Source organism: Ammospiza caudacuta, chromosome 22 (genome assembly GCF_027887145.1).
Source record: "Ammospiza caudacuta isolate bAmmCau1 chromosome 22, bAmmCau1.pri, whole genome shotgun sequence".
Lineage (NCBI taxonomy): Eukaryota > Metazoa > Chordata > Aves > Passeriformes > Passerellidae > Ammospiza > Ammospiza caudacuta.
This window is the reverse complement of record NC_080614.1, coordinates 4,820,147-4,832,349: the sequence shown is the minus strand read 5'-3', so window position 1 is coordinate 4,832,349 and position 12,203 is coordinate 4,820,147. Positions and strand designations below refer to the sequence as shown.

General features: G+C 49.4%; 1 protein-coding gene across 1 annotated transcript in view; it reads left to right on the top strand.

Annotated features, from left to right (window-relative positions):
- Window positions 1-12,203, top strand: part of EIF4G3 (eukaryotic translation initiation factor 4 gamma 3) — a 145,596-nt gene that overhangs the window by 114,862 nt on the left and 18,531 nt on the right. Inside the window, exons 17-23 of the mRNA XM_058818836.1 lie at window positions 3,624-3,794; window positions 4,749-4,946; window positions 5,757-5,903; window positions 6,959-7,195; window positions 9,218-9,322; window positions 10,846-10,978; window positions 12,050-12,144. Of these exons, the coding sequence (XP_058674819.1) occupies window positions 3,624-3,794; window positions 4,749-4,946; window positions 5,757-5,903; window positions 6,959-7,195; window positions 9,218-9,322; window positions 10,846-10,978; window positions 12,050-12,144 (1,086 nt within the window). The remainder of the gene's footprint in view (window positions 1-3,623; window positions 3,795-4,748; window positions 4,947-5,756; window positions 5,904-6,958; window positions 7,196-9,217; window positions 9,323-10,845; window positions 10,979-12,049; window positions 12,145-12,203) is intronic.

Sequence of the window (12,203 nt, the reverse complement as noted above, 5' to 3'; positions counted from 1 at the left end):
CTCCCCCCAGCCTTTGCACCTTTTTGTAGAGTTGCCTTTTTTCCCCAACACCCACCGTTGATAAAGAACGACTGGCAGAAAACTTTACAAAAAGGTGCAACCTTGTTTAAAAAAAAAACAAAACAAGACTTGCGTTGTACCCCTCTAGGCAGTCTTCAGTGGTGGGTGGGACATCACCAGCTGAGGGCATGCTGGGACGTTGGCCCGAGCGGGATCCGCGAGGGTCTGCACTTTGCAGACCTGTGGAAAGGGGGAGAAAAGGTAAGTCCCGCTTACCCCGTTCATTTGGAGCATTCAGCACGTAACATACATCTTACATTTGCGCCTTTGCAGAGCAGAGCCTCTCCTTGCTTTGTTCTGGAGGAGGGCTGGAAGGTGCCGTGGTTTAACCAGCCTGTCCTCGACACCGGCGGTTGTAGGATCAGAGGGTTCTGAGCCCAGCAGTGGCAGACGTTCCCTCTCGTGAGCATGGCCACCCCTGCGTGTGCTGCCTGTCCCCAGCCATCCCACCTCTGCACAGGCCATGCCATCAACCATCCATCCACTGCCTCTTCCTTGCCCAGTAACGTGGAGCAGCTCAGCGCTAACCGCTTCCGGCACGTTGAGCGTCTTTTGTTTCGCTTCTTTGGCTTTTGTCTTTGTTTCCCTCTTTTTGCTTGAACGTGTTTTTTATGACTGTCTCTGCCACTAACCAGTGTTGTGTCAGACAGTGGGGTGGAGCTGCACAGGACAGGGTGCAGCTGGGAAGGCTCTGTGGTGTAGGCAGGGTTAGGTGAGCGTGGCAGGTGAGGAGATGCAAACTCAGAGATGTGGGGCTGGAGCAGACGGGTCCGTCCGTGCACAGGCTGCGTTGGCTTTGTCCTTCCTGAGAGGTGATGGAAACTGAAATCACCTCAGTTTCTGTTCCTGGGAGGAACAACCCCTCCCACCATGGAAGATCAATTTCACTGTCTGCATTCAAAGCCTCTTATAGAGAGAGAAGCACTTCCTTAATTCCTTGGATGGTTTCTAAAGTATTTCCATGACTTGCAGCCTGGGTGGGAGCACCAGGCCAGTCTGTGCTGCTGTGAGCCTTTGGCTCCTCTGCAGGAGTCTTGTACCTTTGTCTTCCTGCTTTCCTTCCCTGTGTCTTCCTCTGGAAAAGAGGTCATTCAGATTAATGCAGGAGCACCTGGTACTTGTCCCATGCTCCAGAACCATCATTATTTACAGGAAGCCAGGCCTGAGCTCAGGCACCTCTTGAAGTTGCTGTAGAAATCTGGAGCCAAAAACCCCAGACCCCTAGACCATTTCTCTTAAAAGTTAGATCCTTCTAATTTGTTATTACATCTTCACAGGAAGCTTCTATTCACTGATTAAAAACCTAATCACACAGTTTGAACTGAGTTTATTCACAGATATTAAAAACATACCATATCAAAGAAAGTCGTCGTTGTGTTGATGCTTGAAAGGGCTCAAAGGCAGCTGGATGTGAGGAGGTGACAGGTGACACACTGGGGCTCTGTGCATCCCTCAGTTGTCCAAGGGAGTCACCTCCCTCAGGGGTGGGTGGGTGTTTGCTGCACAGGAACCTTTGCATGGACCCGTGCCCGAGGAAGCGCCGCCTCTGCGACTCCGTGCCCGTGTGTCACAGCCTGGAGTGTCTGGGGGGTCCTTCACACCGGAGCTGCCTCTGTGCAGGACATGGGCTGGCTGCAGGTCACCTCTCCTTGGCTTTGCCCCTGTTCTGGGGGGGATGAGCTCAAAGGTTTGGGGTTTCAGGGCACGCTGCAGCCTGGCTCTGATTCCAGAGCTGTCTGTGGGCAGGAGGTGTGTGCTGAGCTGTGGCACACGTGGCTGTGCCCAGTCAGTTTCTGTGGCACCATTGTCTGCTCCTTCAGCTGGAGGGAAGTCTCTTCTCTGCACGTGGGCAGCGTGGTCAGAGCCTGGGCAGCAGAGCTGTGTAACACCAGAGGTGCTGGGTGAAGGCAGAGCTGCTGCCAGGCCTTGTGGAGCCACACTGGTGTCACTCAGGGCTCAGGGTGGGACACAGGAGGGATCAGTGTCTGCTTTAGGAAGGTGTCTGACACACAGAAACTCCTGAAGGCTCTCTGTTCCACTGTTGACTCCTCAAGAGTGATCAGTGAGGAGTCAACAATGATCAGCTGGTGTGGTTGTGCAAGTGGTTGGACTTGATGATCTTGGAGCTCTTTTCCAAGATAAATGATTCTGTGATTACAGCATTTGTGGGCCTTGTGCCCTGTGCAGTTGGAATAATCTGCTGGGCTATTTCTGTGCGTGGCAGGGGATGTGAACAGGGGTCTTTGTAAGCTGGGGGGAGCCCAGTGACACCCTGGCCCTTGGAGCCCTCTCCCAGGCACCATGGGAGCAGTCACTCCTCAGGGTGAGGTGTTGTCTTCTGACAACATCTTCCTCTGCTGCTGTTATCCCAAACCAGAGCTCCAGCCCTGCTGGTGATCCTGCTCATTTGCACACATTTACCTTGTCAAAGGCAAGTGGTTCAACTCCCTCCTGCCTTTGAGAAGAATTTTGCCTTTCAATAACTACAAATCCAGGTTTGTGGCTGATGTATGACATAAGAGGCACCAGCCAAGAGCTCTTTCCTCCTATTCACTGAGGCTCTTCAAGTAACTGCAGTGGCCTTTTTGATGCTTGTTGAATCCCTTTGTTGAACAAAGCAGTCTTTGAAATGGCCCGTCTTCCATGAGTGGCTGCTGAGCAGATTAATTACTGCTGTGGGAAGGACCAGGTTTGATAATGGAGTTTTGCTGCTTTAATTTGTACTTGAGGTTGACCATTTGTGATAAATGAGTACAGACCAGTGAAGGAGCATGGGGGAAGAGCAGCCTCCCAATAGCACCTGGTTCCTTTAGTCCTTAATCAGATGGTGGAGAGGAGGTTTGGGGGTGTCTTGTCCCCCACCACTTGTACATGTGGTGATAAACTCCCCAGCTGTGGCAGGTCTTGTGCCTGTTCAGGAGGAGCATCACAGTACACAGGATTGCAGAGGTGCTCAGGAAGTTCCAAAGCACCCTGATTCCCTTTCTTCTGTGAAACCACCCAGAGTTTGTCCCATATCTGTTAGGATCCATATTTTTCATGTGCAGGAGTTGCAGTGATACTCCTTCACTGTGTTTTATGTAATTCCCATCTCAAAATGGCTTTGTTGGAAGCAGTCCCCAGTAAAACAACATTTCTGGCAGAGCTGCCAGTTTCTCAATGTCTAAGTGCTTGGGATGGCATGAAATACACCTGTAAGGGCTGAATTCTTGCACACCTTGCTGTGATGCCTCAGTTATGCAGTTTCTGATCCCAAAAGGCATTTTTGGCCAGTTGGGGTCAGTTCTGCCCCCTGTAGCAGCACCCAGAGCGCAGCCGGGTTATGTAGGTTGTGTAGGCAGGGTCAAACCCAATCTCTCTGCTGGGAGGAGCTGCCCAGAGGAATGTGTTGGGTGTCTCCATGTTCCCTGTGAGCAGCCTGGAGCAGTGCTGGGTCACAGGGACTCCTGGTGTCCCAGCAGGACGTGCTGGTGGTCAGCAGTGCCGTCAGTGGGTGTTGGTGCTTGCCCTGGATGTGTTACCCAGCCTCAAGTGGGATATAACAAGGAATGTTTTTGTCCTAGTTGTTGAATGTTGGACCGAGGAGATCTCAGCCTGGCCAGAGGAGGGAGCCCAGGAAGATCATCACTGTGTGTGTGAAGGAGGATGTGCACCTGAAGAAGGCAGAGAACGCCTGGAAGCCGAGCCTGAAGAGGGAAAACCAAACTGAGGACCCAGAAAATGTCAAAACCCAGGTGAGAGCATCAGCAGGTCTGAGGTGCATCAGCTGCCCCAGGTAATGGAAATTTGTCTTCCCTTTTGTATCAGACAGTGAAAAAGGGCAATGCATTCCAGTTGGAATCCCAGTTTTCCCCTATCTGATGGTATTTTTGTATGTTTATTCTTGTTTAAATGCCAATCCTGTATATTAAGCAGAGAACACCACACAAGCTCCTGTCTCTCTTGCAGGATTGCTTCCCTACTGCTGTTTTACTGGAATATTTCTGGCTCTGTTCTAAAGCAAAGAGCATTACATTCCCAGCACAGAACTTGGTTTTCATCTCCTTTTAGACCACATTTCTTCCCTGAATCCTCAGCAAGACCGAGGTTCCTCTGTGAAATCCCTCAGTTGGTCCTGCCCAGCCCAACAGTGCTGTCTGGAGCTGCCTCTGTCCTTCTCCCCCTCCTCTCCTCCACGGGGCACTTGCTCTTGGAGGAGGTGTTTGTCTGGTGGCCAAGCTTGTAATTTGTAGGACAAGTTGGAATGGTCTTGAAGGACACTGGAATTCTGTTCTTGGAGCTAATGGTGGCATTGTTGGCCTCATTATCATCCTGGATAGGGAAAAATAAATACCTTCAAGTGAATTATAGCAGAGGTTGGTTACCTCTGGCTGAAATAGACAGAGGCCACTCCCTGTTAATTTATATCTCATGGATTAAACTGATATAAAGAAGAGTATTTCTGAGAGGAAGGGATTTGTTGCACTTGACAAAAGCCCTTGGGTGTCCCCAGAACTCCTCCCTGTAGTCTTGGTCTTTGGTAGCCAAGTGAGGAGTGGGGTTGGGCTGTGCAGAAACCTGTGGTGTGTCACTCAGCTTCCCAGACATTCCTCCAGGGTGTTTCCATTCCCCTGTGGGAAGCATCCAGGCCCATTCCTGAGCTCCACCTGCACCAGCTGTGCTGAGCCTGCGGCGTTTGTGTCCCTCAGGAGCTGTTCCGCAAGGTACGAAGCATCTTGAACAAGCTGACACCCCAGATGTTCAACCAGCTGATGAAGCAGGTGACAGACCTGACGGTGGACACGGAGGAGAGGCTGAAGGGAGTCATTGACCTGGTCTTTGAGAAGGCCATCGACGAGCCCAGCTTCTCCGTGGCCTACGCCAACATGTGCCGCTGCCTGGTGACGGTAAGAGGGGACAGGAGCTGCCCTGGGCTCAGGGGCAGCCACAGAAACTGCAGAGAGCAGAGTGGTAGCTCCTGAGTGTGAGTGGGAATAATTAATGTGGAGTTTTTTGTTGGCCAGGCCCAAGGGAGAGGGATTTGGAGCAGTTGTTGGGAGTTGAGGACTCCTTGCTCCACCTGGTTGCAAGATGAGTCTGGGAAGTTCATGGAATCCCAGAAGCATGGAACAGCATAGGCAGGAAAGGGAGCTTAGAGCTCTTCTCATTCCACCCCCTGCCATGGGCAGGGACAACTTCCACCATGCCAGGTTGATCCAAGCCTCATCCAACCTGGCCTTGGACACTTCTGGGGTGGGCAACCACAGCTGCTCTGGGCACCCTGTGCCAGGGCCTGCCCACCCTTCTGTGTCTGTCAGTTCCAAGGGAGCCCAGGATGAGCCAGGCTTTGCACAGATCATTCTCAGATGGTGAATTTGGGACAAAAGAGCCCCTTTTTCCCTCCTTCCCTAGTGAAGGAATATGGCTTAAGCCCCCAGCACAGAACAGGAGTGTTTTCAAGCAGAGGGTGTTTTTAAGGGATCATATGGATGGAAATGTAATTCATCCCCGGGCAGAGGTGGTGTCAGCCAAGTTTGGAGTGTGACTTTACATCTGCAATGTGAAACTCCACTGGAAATCCTGATGTGAGGCTTTACTTTCACAGCCTTGCAGAGCCGTGCAGCTCAACATGAAGAGCAAAATAAATTGTTATGGATGACCCCTCCTCTGTGGAGTTTATCCCTATTTTGCTGATGTTTTTTTCCTTCTCACTCCAGCTGAAAGTGCCCATGGCAGACAAACCTGGGAGCACAGTAAATTTCCGTAAGTTGCTGTTAAATCGCTGCCAGAAGGAATTTGAAAAGGACAAGGCTGACGATGATGTCTTTGAAAAGAAGCAGAAAGAACTCGAAGCTGCCACTACTGTAAGTGGTGTTTTTCTCCCTAAGTTCTCAGAGCTCCCTCAGAAAATTATTTCCTTTTGAAACAGCAGTTGGTTTGGGGGGATTTTGGAGTTGAGACTTTCATTCTATCACTTTGTCTGAGCATAATAAAAAATACTTGCCTTGATAGTGGGTTTATGTCACAGACATTTTTAGGAAAAATCCTTTCCTTAGGATTTTTCCTCCTGAGAAGCTGAGAGGCCTCAGGAACAAAATGTAAACATTGATTATCTGCTGCTGTGGAATGCAACAGGTGCATCTGTGATTGGCCCATGTTGGTTGTTTCTAGTTAATGGCCAATCACAGTCAGCTGGCTCAGACTCTCTGTCCGAGACACAAGCCTTTGTTATGATTCCTTCTTTTTCTATTCTTAGCTAGCCTTGTGATGAAATCCTTTCTTCTATTCTTTTAGTATAGTTTTAATGTAATATATATCATAAAATATTAAATCAAGCCTTCTGAAACGGAGTCAGATCCTCATCTCTTCCCTCAACCTGAGACCCCTGTGAACACCGTCACAGGTTTATCCCAGCATCTTTCTGGGCTTTAGGAGTAAAAGAGAGAACAGTGTCTATGAAAGCAGAAGGGAGGGGAGGGAGGAGGTGACCACTTGTGCTTAACTGCAAAGTTCTTCAACAAAAATTCATTAAGGTTTTAGCCTAATGGAACTTGAGACAGAAGGCTGAAGCCCTCCCTCATCCCTGTACAAGGAAACCAGGAGATAATTGTCATTTAGCCTTCCTCTATATGAGAATTATGCCCAGAAGCTGCTGAACATCCCCACCACCAAACCTGTGGCTGCTCCCAAGCTTGAGTCCAACATAAATCCATATATAATCTACCTTTGTAATAAAAGTGACCAAGGGATGAGAGTTTTTAAAATATCTCATAATACCAAATATATGTGACTGCTACTCAGTCAGCTTCCTCTTTTTTGTGTTAATTTCATATGAAGGTCCTCTTCATAAAACTGGATCTTTCACAGAGTTCTGTGCACTGGGAATGTGGTTTTGCAGAGCTGTTTTCCTGTTTTGCAGCCAGAGGAGAAGACACGGCTCCACGACGAGCTGGAGGAGGCCAAGGACAAAGCCCGGCGGAGATCCATCGGGAACATCAAATTCATCGGTGAACTCTTCAAGCTGAAGATGCTGACTGAGGCCATCATGCACGACTGCGTGGTGAAGCTGCTGAAGAACCACGACGAGGAGTCCCTCGAGTGCCTTTGCCGCCTGCTCACGACCATTGGCAAGGACCTGGACTTTGAGAAGGCAAAGGTGGGGCAGGAATGGCAGCGAGGGATGAGGTTCTCTGGGAGAGCAGAGCTGGAAAAATGGGTGTGGAGTGTTTTTGTTTGAAGATTTGTTTTTTTCTTCAGGAATTTCCATATGGCATGAGGAAATCATCCCCTCCTCTGTGGATGTTTCGTCATGACCTGGCCTCGCTCCCTGCTCTGTCATAGATTCTGTATCATTTTCAGCTGTGCTCTCCAGTTGTTATTTCCAAAGATTTTATCCAAACACACAGCCCAGAAATGCTCAACGTTTCCTTTTTCCAAGTTGAATGTCCCTCTTCCTTTGTAGCTCCCAAAACATTATTTCCAGGTCAAGGTTTATGTATGAAATGTGTTGTTCAGGTTAAATCTGCAACACCCTCATTAACCAGTCCAAACCCCACCTGAGCCTTGGGGGTGCCTGTGTTTTGTGTCATCCTTGTCTCCAGATGTGCTGGGATGTGGCAGCTGTTCTGCATCCTCCTTCTCCCTTTTCCAGCAAATATATCTGCAGCACAGAGCACTCCAAGAGCTTCTCTTGGCACAGACACTCTGCTGCTCCTTCACAAAAACCAGCCTTGGGATGAATAACTCGAGGCTTTTGCCAGGAATCAGTGGGACTGGGCTCTGGAAACAAACAGAGCTAATTGTGTTCAGCTGCCCCGGGCAGGGAGTTCCCTCTGCACTCAGCATCTCAGGGATTGCAGCAGATCAGTCCTGAGCCTCAGGGGAAGGAATTTCCCAGGCTGTTCTGTGAGCAGTGACCAAACCAGCAGGGTTTATCAGCAGTCCCTGTGCTGTGAGTGAGATTCAGTTTCTCTGTGTGCTTTGGGAGGAAAACCAGGTCTGACTTTCCAGGCTGGATGAGGCCTGGATGCTGTTTTGGATTTTTGGAGCACTCTAAAAGCAACATTTTGGTGCTCTGCTGGTTCTGCCCCCTCGAGCTGGGGCATGGCAGGGCAAGGGAGCAATTCCAGAGGTCTCTGTCCTGCCCTTGGGATTGGTTATTTCTGTCAGTACTGACAGAATCCTTCTTAATGGGGTAGACATTTTATTATGTGTTTTTATTGAAGCTGAGCTGTTAGTCATAGTTTTAATTAAAACTTCTAAACAAAGTCCATTGGAAATATCCCCATCATGCCTAACTTTGGAAATAACAACCGGAAGTTTCCAAGGCAAGGCCAGACACAAATTTTAATGGATTTTTTCTTGTTTCTTTAACTACAAGAACAAGGATTTAGCTGGTTTTCAGTGAAGAGAGTTGGAAACATGGTAGAAAACTGCTCTTAAACTCTTGTTTGAAACAACCAGAAGGCTTAATTTAAGAAAAAGCCTTTTTAGAGCTTGGTGAGCCAAATTTAGACCTAACAGGAGCTTCTCTGCTGATCCCAATTCATGTCTTAGTGTGAACCTATTGGGCTTCCACCACATCACAATTTTCTGGATGAGGAGTTTGTGGGGTTTTTCCCCCAGCCAAGCCCATTAAACTGTTCTTGCAGAGAGACCCAGAGCTGCTGCTCAGTCTGGCCTGGCTCAGCTCAGGGAATAAACCATGGAATGATGTGTCTTAGGCTGGTTTTGTACCCATTTTGTTTCCTGAGCCAGTTTTTCTTGGGCTGAGGTGAGCACACAGCTGATTTGGATCTTCCAAATTTGAGATATTTGATTGATATATCAATCTGGAAGCTCAGATTGAGATATATTTTTAATCGATATAATGTTTATGATGTACGTGCAGAGGGTGTAGATGGTTTGTGTAATTAAAAACCCAGAGAAAATGTAATTAAAAACCCAGAGAAGTGTGTGCCTGCAGAATTGTGCCTCATCTCCTGCAGGTGCTGCCCTGTGCACCCTCAAATCCACCCTGGAGGAGTGTACAGGACCCAGCACTCACCTCTCTGGGGAGCAGCCCTGATGTTTCCAGCACAGAAATCCCAGAGTGCAGAACCTGCTGGGTGCCTCTCCAGGGAATGTTTTCATTTTCCTCCACAACTGATGGTGCTGCTGATGTTTTTTTCTTGTCTAGCCCCGCATGGACCAGTATTTTAATCAGATGGAGAAGATTGTGAAAGAAAGGAAAACTTCCTCAAGGATTCGGTTCATGCTTCAGGATGTAATAGACCTAAGGCTGGTAGGTGCCAGCTCCAGTGAGTAGAAGTGTGAAATCATGGATGGCTGGTCTGGCTTGGAAGGAACCTCAAGGATCATCTCATTCCACTCCCTGCCATGGCAAGGACACTTCCACTGCCCCAGCCCTGTCCAGCCTGGCCTTGGGCACTGCCAGGGATCCAGGGGCAGCCACAGCTGCTCTGGGCACCCTGTGCCAGGGCCTGCCCATCCTCACAGGGAACAATTCCTAATTCTCAAAATCCCATCTGACCCTGCCCTCTTGCAGTGGGAAGCCATTCCCTGTGTCCCCAGCCCCTCTCCAGCTCTCCTGGAGCCCCTTTAGGCCCTGGAAGGGCTCTGAGCTCTCCCTGGGGCCCTCTGTCCTGCAGCTCCCATGCTGTCTGTCATGTTCCCTTCCACATCCAGGCTGGATAAGCTCTCATGCAAGAGCAGGGATTCACAGCTCCAGTGGGGTGTTAGGGGGAGATCTGTTCCCTTCTCCCCCAGGTCTGGCTGTCCAAAGCCAGATGTCTCCATGTTGTCCTGGTGCCATGGTCAGCACACCTGGAGTGCTGGGGGTCCCCACACTGTGCAGGTGAAGATGTGACCATGGGTGGAACAAACCTTCCCAGCAGCTGTAATTCCCCTCCAGGGGAGCTGGTCTGGGTTGTGTGGAGGCTGAAGTGACCATCTTGGCTGCAGGTAGAGGTAATTACCCCAAGAGCTGCAGCAAGGGACAGTGTGGTCATTCCAGGGCTGGAGGGGTCTGGGCACTTCATGGCTGAAAAGACACATCAAGCAAGGAAAGTGTTTTTGAAGTGACAGCTGCTCTTCTCTGCAGGACCCCTGTGTCAGCCATCACCATTCCTGGAGTGCAGAGCACTGTCTCCACTTAAAATCAGTCACTTCTTTTTTTTTATTTTCATTTCTTCCCTCCAGCTTGGAGGAGAGGCTCCCACAAAGACTATCAGTCATAAACAGAGAGTGATAGCTCTTCTCTTTCCTCTGAGCCTTGAAAGAGAAGCTGGGAATGTGCAGGCTGGGGATTAATGAATTCAGTCAGGTCTTGGCTGCAGTCCCTGTACCTGAGTGCAAGGGTCTGCTCTGGGGTGCTGGGATAACCATGTCCATAATGTGTCCATAACCATGTCCATAACCATGTCCATCATGTGTCCATAACCATGTCCATAGTGTGTCCATAACCATGTCCTGTGTCCATAATCCAATTCCATATCCATGTCCATAACATGCCCATAACCATGTCCATAACCATATCCAAAACCATGTCAAAAACCATGTCCAAAATGTGTCCATCATGTGTCCATACCCATGTCCATAATGTGTCCATAACCATGTCCATGTGTGCATAACCATGCCCATAACCATGTCCATAATGTGTCCCAGCTCCACAGGGTTTTCTCCAGCCCTCTAAGGCATGACAAGGGTGGGAGGATGAGGCCTTGTTCCCAATATTCAGGCTCCCCATGTTTGATGCTCCTCTGGAAGTTTCCCTGAGCACATTTGGTTTTTTTGTTTCTTCCCCAGTGCAACTGGGTGTCACGGAGGGCAGACCAGGGCCCCAAGACCATCGAGCAGATCCATAAAGAAGCCAAGATTGAAGAGCAGGAAGAACAGAGGAAGGTGCAACAACTCATGACCAAAGACAAGAGGAGACCAGGTAAAGTAAAAGCCAAGTTGGCTGCTCATTTCACATTCAGTGCCCTTAGAGGGAATCCACATAAAAGGAAAAAAAATTGTGAGGTTTTTTTGCTATGTGTAATGAGCAAAGGAAATTGGGGCCTGGTATGTCAGAGGCTGGAAAAGGAGCAGATCTGCCATGGAGTGGCTGTGGGGATTTTCAGGGGCAAATCTCATGGGTGACAATAACCAACCACAGGCCAACAGTGCTTACACATTCCATTCCACAAACCATGTTGGATTTTGTGACAGGCTGCCAGAAATCTGTTCTAACAAGTTATTATATAGAAGTCAGATTTGCCATCCATTCTCATGCACTGCAGAGTCTCATTCCAAGAGAAAAACATCTCATTTCAAGAGAAAAAAAATCTCATTTCAAGAGAAAAACATCTCATTTCAGGAGTAACCATGTTGTCTTCAGTTGTTAAAGCCATGAGGTGCTGACTCTGTATGAGGGAATGTCTTGGTGTCACCTTAAACTGCTCCTGGCCCTCAGGGCACTGTCTGAAGATGAAGCTGAAGTGACTGGGAAAATGAAGAGTGGGACAGAGCAGGGCAAGGAGAGAGCAATTATAGGGATTCTTTAGGGATTGGGAAATTCTCTAAGGATTGTCAAATAAAAGTGCTTTGAAAACAGGATGGAAAAAAAATCCATGTAGACTTTAATTATCCTAAAAGTGACACCAGGAGAAGGTGAGGGACCTGGGAGTGCCTGAGGGGCTCTGTGTCAGACCAGCCAAGCGCTGCAGGAATTGTGGGGTGAGTGAGGCTCTGGTCAGGGGAAGCTCTCACCTCACCTGCTCCTGTGAGCTCCTGAATGCAGAGAAATCCTGCCAGGAGCCATCCCTTCCAAAAACAGCCCCTGGAGGAGCGAGAGCTGTTCTGTGCAGGCTGGGGTGTGAGGGCACAGGCAGGCAGGGGGAGGGAGGCTCCCAAGCAGGACCCAGCAATGGGCTGGGCTGGGCTGGGCTGGGCTGACCTGACCTGACCTGGCTGAGCTGATCTGAGCTGGGCTGAGCTGAGCCAAACATGGCTCTGTTTGTCCCCTCAGGTGTCCCACGGGTCGACGAAGGCGGCTGGAACACTGTGCAGGGGGCAAAGAACAGCAGAGTGCTGGACCCCACCAAGTTCCTTAAAATCACCAAGGTAGGTGCCAGCACAGCCTCCTTCAGGGCAATAAAACATCTATTAGTCCAGGAAGAACC